Raw genomic sequence first — 13,170 nt, 5'->3', positions numbered from 1 at the left:
TTTGAAGACATACCAGTCTCCCTCTTCTTTTTTCATTTCCACAGCCTTCACAGACTGGCGCAGCAAAGCTTTCATGGATAGTACCAGATACTGCCAACAGTGTTTCCATAATCTTCCTCTGGAAAAAGATTCTTGAAAAGTTAAAGGGTGTTTCCCAAGTTAAATTTATTTTGTGTAGTTGTCCATTTTTTCTGTATAGAATTAAACATGTCTTTTTTTTGTGCAACAGGAGGATCAAAATTTTGGTGAGACAGAGAACAAAACCAGTGAGCAGAGGGGTGACCAAATGTGCTTTTTAGGAGAATCAACACATCATCTTTGTTTTTACTTATGTGTTTTACAGTTAGGCATATGTGGAATGGCAGGGTTAATACACTTAGCTAATTGTCTGACATCTAGATAAATCCCTCCATTATTTGGCCACGGAATTTTAGAGGATCACTGTGAGTTTTCATTCCAACAACAAAAAAAAATTACGTAGAGACCCATGTAACCAGTTGGAGTTAATCAGGCTATGCATGTGGCAAATTAATATGAATCAAAAGTTTCCTATGTGCTTGTTTTCCAAAAGGAAACAATCTTCATAATTATTTATATTATTTTACTTTTCTTATTGGGGTCCTAGCTTGTCATCAGTCAAGAATAGTGGGAAGTGGGCTGGTAAAAATAGCATTTCCTCATGTGGCTATGGCTTTTCATAAAAGTGTAACCAAGTGATTTTATTACCTGCTGGTTTTTTAAAGAAAACTTTAATTGAGAGATGTATCTGCAGCAGTATGAGATGCTTGAAACTGTAGCTCTTCATGTCAGCACCAGAAAGTGCAGTCCTGAGACTGCCTTAAGAGCTGCTGCATTTAGAATCATCTGATGAAATGCAGACAGCTCTACGAACTGTTGCAAAGGAAAATATGCTCATAAAACCAATTTGAACTTCTATGCTAATGAATTACAGATTTCTTGAGCAGATTTCATGTTTAGCTCGGGAAGATTTGCTTGTTCAGACAATGGATTGTTTTGCTTTTCTGAGACCTGTGGTAAACCAGGGATGCACAGCTGAGTGGTTATTCCTTCTCTTGGGGAAAGCTTTCCCTACTGCTTTTATTCTCTGTAGCAGATCTCAAAATTCAAGACTGGGGAGACTTACAGAAGCTGTTGAATACTAGAAACTAGGAGCGTCTCAAGCATTTTCAGCTTTGGTGGTGTGTTTTTACTGCTTTGGGAAAAGAACTCAGTATGGCCTCTGAGTTTTATCACTGACAGTTGTACTGTCCCTCCTCTTCTCCCTTCCCATGTGTTGATGCAACAAAGTAATTTAGAGAAACTGTTTGTTCTTAAATGGTTTTGGATGCAATTCTTTGAAAACTGGATATTTTGATTTGTGCTAAAAGAGGAGAAGGAGGCTTTTGAAAAGAAATTACCCTTGTAAAGAATTCTCCTGATTCCTCCTTATGTTTGCAGATTTGGTTTTTTTCTGTCCCCCAAGTGGGTGATTCTAGACAATAGGAGGCTTTGTTTGGAAGCCTAAACCACCAGTTTGGCATGGCTGGATCTATCTGTGACCTATTTAGCTTGAAGTGGGTGTTTTAACTGCCTTGGGCAGCTTTGAGCTGTAGTGTTGCACAGGGTAAGATCCGCTGATGTTGAAGTTATGACTGGAGTGGGTGCCATGAGTTTTCTGGAGATTTTGGTCATTTGTGCAAAACAGTCAATTGTTCAAAACTCCATCATTTCCGCTTATGAAATAAGGAAGTGTGGGATAGGTCGGTATTCTTTGAAAATAGCTTGCTTTAACAAAGTACTGCTTTATTTTTGGCTGATTGCTTTATTGGTATTACCATGGAATCTACAGGGGAATTTCAATCTCAAAGGCCATCGATTTAGTCAACAATAAAGCAATAAGTCTTGTGAAGACCATTCATTGATTGGGAGTGAAATGGATTGATTTTTATCTGGCTAAATCTCTCATTACCTCAGTCCCCCTGAAGTTTGGTTGTTATACTAATCCTTATGCTGGATAACTGCAGCACGCCTTGGGGTCTGGGTGCTGGTCTGAAGGCAGAAGAGAGTGGCAGGATGTATAAAATCTCTGCATGTTGTTAGAGCTGACAGCAGAGGAATGCTCATGCTTTCGGGCTTAGGTGGACTCCTGCATGAATACTGTTGGCTCTGTCTGTGTGTGGCTGGATCTCAGGGGTATGACGAGTTGGAGAAAAAAAGGCAGCTTACTTATATTAGGCAAGGGAAGAGATGCTTTTGTTCCAGCACCGCCCGGGGAAAAACGCGGGATTCATACCTCAGAAGAGGGAAGGGGAGTAGTGGGAAGGTCTGTATTCCCGTCTCCCTGAGTCATTGCAAAACACTGTGGCTAAACCAAGGTTGCTAAAGCATCAGCTGCCTCCCAGCATGGGGAGTTTCAAGTGAAGATAAGCTTGTGTTCACTTGCTCCTGCTGTGTCAACTGAGGTTGAAAGCGCTCAGAGTTTGGATGTAATGAGAGATGAAAGATACTTTACACTGCATAGAGTTCTCCTATTACGAAAAGAGGGCTCTTGCATGTTTTATAGCTTTGTCTTTCTTTTGGCTAGCTGCATAGTTTCCTTTTACCTAGCAGAGGCAAGTTCATTTACTTTGAATTGCCATAGTTACAAAGAGGTTTATTTTAACGAGAGATCTGTGAATTGGGTGTCTATTTACGTTTTACAACTCCTTAAGTATTCTTAGTATGGCGACACTGAATCAAGTTTCATCAGTTCTGTGCCTCTTGACTGACGATTATCTCTGTTAAGTCTAGCTGAAGATTGGGGAAAATGTTTTAGTTCAGTTTGCTCAACACCATAAAAACAAGCGAGCTGCAAGTTGCAACTGGATCCACTTACTCAACAGCAGGCATTTCATAGTAACTCCATTGTTTCTGTAACTGATAACATTTACCTTGGGAAAAGAAGGTGCCAACTATCCAAAGCTGATAGTTAAAAGAAATCCATCACTGAAAAAACTTTTGATCTTTTTATTGTATTTAGAAGATGGATTTCTTTTTTTTCTCTGCAATTTCTACCCAGCATCTCCACATTAATTTTCATTTATAAATTTAACTCCTATGGAATGCAGTAAAGAGACAATGTTCCATTGGTCCACCAGCAATGCACCAATTTTTTTTTTTTTTTTTTTTTTTAATTCTGTTCTTGCCCTAACTACCCCATCACTCCACCTGGAAAGTACCTTGTGAGACACAGCTGTATTGACTTGACCTGTTGGCCCTTCTTCCCCTATTGAAAGAATTATGTAAAATCATTGTGTGATGCCCACTAAATTCAGAGCAAAGGAAAGACCAGGGCATAAGCTGCGTTTACCATAGGAAATAATACCCCATGGTCAAATGACATAATCCTGGAATTAATGACCCATCAAGTACAAGTCCCTGTAGGAGTTGCATTTTAGTCTGACAAATAGCATTGTATAAATACTCTGAATGTTTTCTTGAATAAATCTAGTCAGAATATAGTTTGTCCCACCGAAATGTATTTGTTTGAATGCCTTTTTAAAGGCTTCTTCAAGGCAAGGTTGGATGTTGCTCTGAGCAATCTGGTCGAGTGAAAGGTGTCCTTGCCCATGGCAGAGAGGTTGGAATAAGATGATGTTTAAGGTCTCTTCAAACCCAAACCATTCTGTGATTTTATGATTAAAATGTACATCATTGGCTTAAAGACATGTGTAAGGTATTTTTGGGATACTCTGAAAGTTTAGAAATACAAGAAAAGGCTATAAGAAATGCATTAAGGCTACAAGAACCCTTATAGCACTAAGGCTGATTGTAATACATCAAAGCATTGGTCTGGATTTATAAATCCCTGGATGTTTAAATCTTACCTGCAATACAGTTTGGTTCATTTAAGGTAGGTAGTGTTTTCTAGAGGGTGTGGGGGAAGGCTTGTTCTTTTTTTTTTTAGTTTAGTATATATATAACTACCACTAAAAATTACACCAAGATAAAATAATAATCAAGTCAGGGCTCTTGTAATAAAACACAGAAATGCTGAAGTTAGTCCTGTACCTTCCCATGACACATCTACTTTATGGTATAGATCAACATTTAACTGTGGTTAAAACTGCTTCAGTGAGGGCTCACATTTAAGTGTTTTAATGTTTGTTTTCCCAGTCATGAAGAAAAACTCAAACGGTTTCTTGTTTAAAGTACGGGGATTTTTGTTGAATGGGTGTTTTCCAGATTTCCTCATAAAATTAGTTTCTCTTTGGACCTGAGAGAAAGGCTTATTATCTATTTGCGCTGGTTTTCCTGGGGAGAATTTTGAGTGAGTGTAGGTAAGAAAAGGTTACTTTTTTTCTGTAATGGAGAGTTAACATCAGATTTTCCCTGTACCAATTTTTTACCCAAGACATCTGTCAGTGTTTCCAATGTACATATTTTCTACTTGATCTAGATCTTCTGTCCTCATGCACTTTCCAGTGTTGCAGCCAGTTTCAAGCTGTACTCAAGGCCCTCTGCCTGAGACACCCCCACTTAACTTTACAGAACCTAAAGATGCTTTGAGTACGAGAGAAACTCAACCTAAGACATCTTAGTCTTGTAGCACGTCTTGGTTTCCTATGTGTCTGCACTGACACAGGGCAATTTGACTGAGATGCTTGCAATATATTTTTATAATAGCGGTGTGCTATAAATAAATAAAATCCATTTTGCCAAATTGCCTAATGGAACACATTTTTCTCTGGGGTGGTGGGGTTTTGTAAGAATTCTTCATTTGTTGTTCAGGCCTTCAGAAATTATGATGCTGGCTTCTGAAGTCATGACATCTGGCACATGAACTACATTTGGCAAGTAATTATCTTTGTGGTCATGTTCGTTTGCTTTCCTGTTTGGAGATTTGGGGTTTTTTATATGCCAGCTTCTGGTTGTATCTGAAAGCCTGGACATTTCTAATATTATCCCCAACTTAGAGCTGAATCAGGGCTTTTTAATACTGTAGAAAAATATTTTTGTCCCCTAAACACTAAGGAAGATGCTGTCCTGGACACTGATCCTTCTTGGCAGCTTGAGAGTGCACAGGGAAAAGGCAGAGAGGAGCTGTTTTGGCAGCCTGTGCCAGTTGTTCTGCTGGCTCCCCTCTTCTCCAGTGCAGTCAACATAGACCGTGGGCAGGTGGCACCAGTAACCAGTACTTGGTTGTCTTTTTATTGTATTTTTTATTCTTATTACTGATTCATGCTGCCTCAACTGATGCCTTCAGCTCCGACTTGAAGCAGCTAATTTCCTTAACAGCTGAGATAAAATCAGGTTGTTGGTAATGCAGAATGGCTTCTTATTCGCTCTTGCAACACCACCTTTCCTTCTACTTCCCGCCTGTTGTTTTAAATTTAAATGGGAAGTTTGCATCCTAGACACCTTTATGGTATCTAGGACAATAGGATTCTGCTTTACACTACAGAACTGCCATACCACCTTTCATTTTTGTCATAGATATATATTGTGTTATAAGTATCCAACAGTAGAGAAAAGTATAAAATGCCACTCTGTAACTATTCCCAAGTTTTACATTGTTTAAAACTGTGTTTGGCAAGTAGAGCAGAGACATTTCTTTGTATTCAAAAGTAACTGGACAAGTAGAGAGCAGAAGCCGAATCTGTCTTTCCAGGCTAAGTAACCCTGGGTGCGGTTACAAGACGAATTAACCACTTTTAAATCCCTGTTGGTGCCAAAAAGGATATAGTTCCCAGCCTTGTCTTGCTGTCTTCTCCCCAGCGGGTTAGCACTACTCCCCTCCCCATGGAGACAGCTGGGTTGGAACGTCATCCTACTGAGTACATTTTTAGGAGGGTTCATTCTTAGGTGGTTCATGTTGTGACCATGTGACCAGGGGAGTAGTGCCAAGAGAGACACGGGCAGCAGGAATGAACATGTGGACAGGAGCAAATGGGAACTGCTGCCCCTTTGGGTGGCAGCTTCATCTGAAACTAACCCAGTCATGCCTTTGAGCAAAACTGCCTGTGGGTGGATTTTCATAGTTAAAGGCAAGGAACAGAAAAAATGGTGATAAAACAGGGATTTCTGTGTGTGCCAAAGACAGCTCCCTATTTGGAAAGCATCTTGATCTGGTTTTGTTTTTCTGTACCATTAAAAGGTGACGTGCAGGTCTCCAAACTACATTTTAGCCTGTGCAAGGGTGAGAGTAGAAAGGTTCAATGTACATAAATCTGTGCAGATGTGCTGATCATCAGGCCATCCATGTCTTTAGCACCAGTCCAGTAAGAGATGGAGAGGAGGTGACAGAAGGAGGTGGGATTTTAATCGCCTTTGATGACATTAGAAAAAACCACAATAGTTCTCTGTGTTGCAATGTGCTTGGCATTGGTTTCTGTGTAGTTCTAATCTGACAGCAAAAATAGTCCAGATACTTGCTTGTTTTGGCTGACTCAGCAGATTAAAATCTCTTTTGTCTTTTTCATGGGACTTTCCTAAAGGAAATAACACAATCTCTGCAGACAAAACATTCTTTACAAGGTGTAAAACAAGCAAGGAAGTTCTGGTTCAAGTGGTCACAGGTCTCTGATTCATAGCGGGGTTGGGTTTGGGGATCCCCCCTGGCACTCTGGAAGTGATGTGTGTCTGTTGCCTCATTGATTTCTGTAGCTTTAGGCTATATAAACCAGCCATTTAGGGAACTTTTAGAAAATATACATTTTTCAAAATTTTACATCAATTTTCTCATTATGCTGGCAAAGTTTCCCTCTTTTTGCCAATGAAAGTACGCAAGAAACACCGAATAATTCTATGACTTTTAATATTCACACCTGCAGAAATACCACTTGTTTTTTCTACCAGCCAGCATCAGGGAACAGACACCAGTGCAAATTATTCCATCTATTACTTGCTCTCTTTCCCTATAGCTTTTAATCTTGCAAATTGCCTTCTTTGTGCATTGCAGTGACATTCAGAATAGAGATGTTATCACTGGGTAGAATAGGAGAAGGATCTCATTCCTGATTCTAGCCAAAGCTCACATGATTTAATCGAGGCAATATTTCTTCTAGAAGCATTAGTCCTAACAGGGCTTTGGCACTGGTTCTTGAGCAGTGCTGTAATCTGCTTGGAAGTCAAATATCTCAACTATGAGGTATTTACTGTGTGTCTGTCAAACATGCTATGAACTTAGTGCTCTTACAACTAATCAGCTCTGTGTGCAAAAATAGCTGCTTTTGGCCCTTGATATAAAAAAGTAATAATAAATACTTTTTAAAGCCTGTTTCCATCAAAGGGTGATATTCTCCAATGTTACTGTTTTCTGGTTTTCTCTGTATGCGTCAAAACTAAAGGCTTAGGTGGGTTTTATTTCATTTCTACTGTACAGGTTCCTGTGAAATTATGCTTCTATTTTATTTTCTTTGTAGGTAACAGAGACTTTGCTCCTAATGATCCGCTGGAATTTAAGTCTCATCAGTGGTTTGGAGCCTCTGTGAGATCCCAAAATGATAAAATTCTGGTAGGTCTTTGATGCCCTTCAGGTGCATCAGTACTGAGATACTGCAGTGGGAGAAAATGAGAAGAGATCCAGATAACTTAGAATTTAAACAAAATGCCACTAATCAGCATGAATTGTCTTTTCTTCAGAATTTCTTAGCTAGGCTTTGCTTAACTTTTTATAAACAAAGGTAGGAGCATTTTTTTCTAGTTTTAAGGAAAGTAGTAAAATTAGTTTGATGAAGTTAGAATATAAATTATAAATTCTTGATGAACACTTTACAGCTGTTGCTTTAAGAAAATATTATTTCTAAAATTCTTGATATAAATTAGCTATTTATAAAATACAAACTGATGGTAATTCTGCCCTGGTGCTGATAGAATAAATCTCCTCTAATAACACATGATACATCTGCCAGGTTTTTTTGTTGCTTTTCTGTAGAAAATTGGAATTTCATTTTATTATTTAATACCCACCAACATTTTGAAGAGGAGTTTGTTTCCTCACTGCTGTGTGTTCTTCCCCTAGGCCTGTGCCCCATTGTATCACTGGAGAACTGAAACAAAACAAGAGAGAGAGCCTGTAGGAACTTGTTATCTGCTTGCTGGGTCAAAATTTGTGGAATATGCTCCCTGCAGGTCAAGTAAGTATTGAGCACTTACATTGCTTTTCTCTTTGGAATTCCTCTTATGTTACATTTTATGTACATTTTGGAGCAGGATGTTTTACACCTATTTCCCCCTTCCCTGTATAGCAATTAGAACAAAACCTAATCTAGATCCAGACATCTGAATTCTTCTGCAGTTGAGGTTCACAATGCAGACCTTGTTTTCTCTGCTGTAGGCCAGAGGAAAATCTTAGGTCCAAGTATCACTGGACTTGAGGACTTCTGTTGTTGAAGGGACCAATTTTGCTTGAGTAATCACTCAAGCAAAATTATGTAGCAAGTGCTTTTTCAAAGACCAGCTCTAGAATTTTTATGAATCTCAAGTATTTTATTGTTATTAGAGTACTTTAAAGTACAAGCTCATTTTAGAAGAAAAGGCTTTGCAAAAATAAGTTCTGATCTCCCTGTGCATGTACATGTGTAGTGATGCATTGTTTAAATTATATTAACTGTTGAACATTTGGAGTCTTATTTTCCAAATGCTTTGTGTTCATTTCCTCTAGTTGGGCTGATAGATTATTCAGAGGGTTATAACCTAAAACTTTAATGTTGAAGCTAGGATTGACTTTTTATTTGCTGAAAATCATTTGTGAACAGCAGGAATAAAATATGTCCAGTGTGGTCCAGCATAACAAGAAGTTAATAAGCAAATATTAAACTAAATCATGCTAGTTAAGTAGTCACTTTCAGCTAAGGAGGCCTCAGCATTTCTACTCTGAAGCTGTATGATCCTAAAATTGATTCAGCCATAACAATTCTTGCTGGGATGAGTCTCAGTATGGAAGTATTTTTTTCAGCCAGATACGCTCTTTTTGTGTTAAGCCAATTCAGCTTTCTATTCCATACCAAAACAAAAACTTAATCTCTCTTTTCCAGATACATTATTTCCTGAACAGAAATTGCAAATCTATTTTCCCCAAGACTTTTGAAGATTAAATACAAAGGAATATGGCGTTGCTGTTTGCTTTGACTGTGCTAGGCTAGAACACGTGCTAATGTTACATGTCTATTAGGCCAGCCCTAAAGTTGTTACAACATTTGGTTGCGAGGTGTTGATAAAGAGAAAATACTGATTAAGGAGAAAAGTATTCCAAGGTTCCAGTTTAGCAGTGCATTCAAAAGCATCCACAGAATCAACTGATCAAGTACTGATAAGACTTTATTTACTTATTTTTCTCCTCTTTTTTTTTATCCTTTTTTTCTTTGGTAGCAACTATCGATGCAGATGGACAGGGATTTTGTCAAGGTGGATTTAGCATTGACTTTACAAAGGTATGTGATTTTTTTGTCATTTCCTATGGGTCAGCAGACAGCTGCAAGTTCACAAATGCTCCTGATACAGACCACTTAGAAGCACAGCTATTATGAAACTAAATGTTACTGTTCCTTGGGGGGGAGAGCAAACCCACAAACAAACAAAATTTATAAATAAACCAAAAAATAACTTGAAACCACTCAAAGAGCTGTTATAAACCTGTTTCTCCCTATCTCTTCACAGCAGCACACTTTCACCTCTTGTAGGAACCACATCCTGAACAAATAATCTGCTTTCCCAGCTTCCTGCCATACCCCTCTGCTGCAGCTGGTCCTCAAGTGAAATCAGCTGTAATAGTCAGGATTTTTGAGACATGGGATTGGTGCATAGCTAGTGTTACTTCTTGAGGAATAATAACTCAGGGAACTGGTAAACAATGCGCTTGTGAATCGTGTTTGGTTTTCTCATCAGCTAGCAGAAGTACAGGGGTTTTTTGCCGTCTTATGTTTCTTCTACTTTTGTGTTCTCCTTGCCTGTTCTAGTTCTTTTTCTTCTTTAAATTCACAGTTACTTTTGAAATCCAAGCACAACAGAACTGTGCACAGATCTGAGAATGTACTATATTGTTTTATATTGTACCGTGAAATTGCTGAGCAGAGTCAGGACATGTTAAGACCACGCAAGCCCTACTTGCGATGTGGCACTTTTTTTGGGTTCCTCACATCTCAGGATGAGGTCATATCCCGTCACTCTTTGCCCAAAGCTCTTGGTTTTCCTCCAGAGGAAACTGCCAAGTGCAGGATAGGACTGTGAATGTTTGGGTTATTTTGCACACACCCTCAGGGTCACTGTGCAGACTCCAGGCCCTGTTAAAACCAACTTCAGGCTCTAATCCAAAACTTTAGAGTGGGCAAGCCAGGGTGTATCTCCAAATGTCTGACCTAGATTTTTCTGAGTGGTGAATATATGAGTTTTTAGGATTAAAACCTGAATAAGTGGCTTAATTATGCAGCAAAGCCTATGGCCTAATTCAATACTTACAGAGCAAATTCCCAACCCTGGGATAGCTAATGTGGTTAAAGTTTCATAAAATGGTTTGTGAATTGCAGTTGTGCCAAGAAATATGGAGTGGGAGAATTACATCACAGTTATTCTGAATTAAGCTTTTCTAAAGCAGAAGATTACATTAGTTTTGTGTACTGACCTAAAAACATGATGTAACAGTCTTTAAGTTTTCTCCCAACTGTATTCCTGTTGCCATACATTTATGTAGGAAGAAGGGTCTGTTACAATAAAAACAGAATTCTGCCTAGAATTTTAAATGGGCGAAATAGTCACTGAAGACCATTGGTTAGTATTTTACAAGATGCAATTCTAATTAATCGCTCCTTCAAAAAGGAAAATGTATGGTGGTCAGTGGAGCTGCAGTGATGTAAACAATGAAGATTTCTTCCCATAAACATAGGACATATTGTCTGGCTTTAGATGTGCTTCATGTGTTTTTAATTTTTCTTTCTGTCTTCCTTTTTTTTCCCCTTCCAAGGGAGACAGGGTGCTGCTTGGAGGGCCTGGAAGTTTTTACTGGCAAGGTGAGATATATCATTTACGTCACAGAGAAGTTGGCTTTTATGATTTTTCTCTTTATCCTCTTAGTCATTTTTATCCACACTCTTCCAACTGCTGTCAGAGTCTTTGTCAGTAAGAAAACTGAAAGAAATGTTCCTTTGTCCTCAAGAATATCTCCTGAATAATCAAGGCAACCACAGATAAAGGTTGAAGTAATAATAGTATAAATGTCCTTTGTATTTTAAATAATTCCATGATCATTTTAAAGGCATTTTCCCTGGAATGTGGCATTTGTTTTCATCAGCGGGCTAAGTTTCCTTTAGGATCTTTTGTTTCGCAATCTACATGTTGTGTAATTTGACACACGTACAAAGTGTGCATTTTCAGTGAGAAATATCCCCTCTAGAGAGAATTCCGTAATTTTCCTCTGACGACAAAGATGTTTTGCATTTGTATTGATTGGTTTGTGCCGTGGGGCACATTTTACCTCTGCCTGGCATTACCTGTACGCTTTGCTCCTGTGGGATTCAGTTGGTGTTTGTTTGCAGGATTATTCAGCCTTTACCTGCAGCTCTCTGTTCAAAGGGAGGTGCTGCTGTAACCAGGACACAGCTGCCAAACTCTGCTGCCTGGATTTTAATGTAACTACCAACATTTATTAATAGATTTTCTGCATCACACCAGCCTACGTGTAGGTGCAGCAGCACAGTAGGCTTGTTCCAGTCCTGTTTTAAATTACGAACAGAATGGAATGATTGAAGCTCAGCTGCAGATACAATATCATATAAATTAGGTTCCTGTATTCATTTTATTGCTTTTTGGCAAAAGTGACACTTCATCTGCCAAAACAACCTTATCCTCTTCTACTCCTACCAAAAAAGCCCACTTGGCTCTGATTAGAAGACAGTAGTATACTTCTAAAAGCTAGATTTTTCATCCTAGACTGTTATTCCACATCCTGAGATGCTGGAGGAGGAGTTTTCCCTACACTTCATATATGTATGAATATGTATGTGAAGTAAGTGCTATTCTGAATGGGGTTTTTTGGTGATTCAAGTTTTCATTTAAACGCCAAGAAAATAATGTAATGGAGTCACCACCTAGCGGCTGATGAAGTCAGAATGGAGAATGTGGCAATACACTGTGCTCATCTCAATTGTGTTCATTTTAATGGCTTCTTGTCTGCCAAAACAGGCTCTTGTGTTGTGGTATTTGGGCAAGGAGAGTCCAAAGGGCTCAGTTCTGCACAGCCATAAGCATATGATAACTCAGCACTGCCTTTTAAGTCTTGCATTAATGTAGGATTGGGCTCTATTTTCAGTGAGAACTCCTTGTGTGCCTTTGATTCAGTATGTGCCCACATTTTTGCTGAAGTGGGATCCGTATTTTCACTTGTGTCCTTCCTGGCGCAGCTGCAGTTGGCTCCTTTCCGGTTGGTGTTGTGGAAGAGCCACTGCTTTCAAGGGCAGCATTCTGTAAATGAGCCACTTTGGTGAATGAGTTCACATGTTCTGTTTGTGGTTTTAAGCTGTTTTCTCTCTCTTTAGGCCAGCTCATTTCTGATCGAGTGACCGAGATCGTGGCTAAGTATGACTCCAAAGTCTACAGTACAAAGTATGATGGCCAGTTAGCAACCAGACCTGCCAGTGCTGCTTTCGATGACAGCTACTTGGGTATGTGGTGGGAAATGAGAATCCTCTACCTGGAAAACTCCCTGGCACTATTGATACTTATGTCTAAATCACACAACTATTAATTCAGCATTTAACAGATAACAAGAGAGTGACATACCTGAAAATGCAGTAATTAATGTATGATGGAATTGTAGTTACTTTGCCATAGGCTTGACTTAAAAAGTACCTGACGACAAAATAAATGGAAGTGTTTCCATGATTTTTGTGCTCTGTGATTCAGGCTGAATATGGGAATGGCAAAGGTATGGTTTTTATATGAGAGGTTAGTCACATAGGTGGTTGTTGTTTGTTTTGTTTGTTATTTAAAAGCAGCTGTTTCTAAATAACCTACCAAAACAAAATTAAAATGTTAAAGAATTATGTTTTGAAAGAAAAACAATGAAGAGTGGGAAATGATCATTTTGCTTCATCTAACCAGGCTCAGGAGAAAAGCAAGGATATACCAGGACAATTCCCAGGATGATAATTTAAAAATTTTCATCTTCTAATCTCAAATTCCTGGACACTGATGAAT

The 13,170-nt window shown here is 38.8% G+C and overlaps 1 protein-coding gene across 1 annotated transcript in view; it reads left to right on the top strand.

Annotated features, from left to right (window-relative positions):
• The window catches only part of ITGAV (integrin subunit alpha V), a 46,167-nt gene that overhangs the window by 9,037 nt on the left and 23,960 nt on the right, over positions 1 to 13,170 (top strand). Inside the window, exons 3-7 of the mRNA XM_042040531.1 lie at positions 7,404 to 7,495; positions 8,003 to 8,117; positions 9,352 to 9,413; positions 10,940 to 10,985; positions 12,510 to 12,635. Of these exons, the coding sequence (XP_041896465.1) occupies positions 7,404 to 7,495; positions 8,003 to 8,117; positions 9,352 to 9,413; positions 10,940 to 10,985; positions 12,510 to 12,635 (441 nt within the window). The remainder of the gene's footprint in view (positions 1 to 7,403; positions 7,496 to 8,002; positions 8,118 to 9,351; positions 9,414 to 10,939; positions 10,986 to 12,509; positions 12,636 to 13,170) is intronic.

The sequence above is a fragment of the Corvus kubaryi genome, unplaced genomic scaffold, assembly GCF_017639235.1.
Source record: "Corvus kubaryi isolate FWS band 111438036 unplaced genomic scaffold, C.kubaryi_AGA036_p1.0 37396, whole genome shotgun sequence".
NCBI lineage: Eukaryota > Metazoa > Chordata > Aves > Passeriformes > Corvidae > Corvus > Corvus kubaryi.
This window is presented reverse-complemented; position numbering and strand designations above follow the sequence as displayed.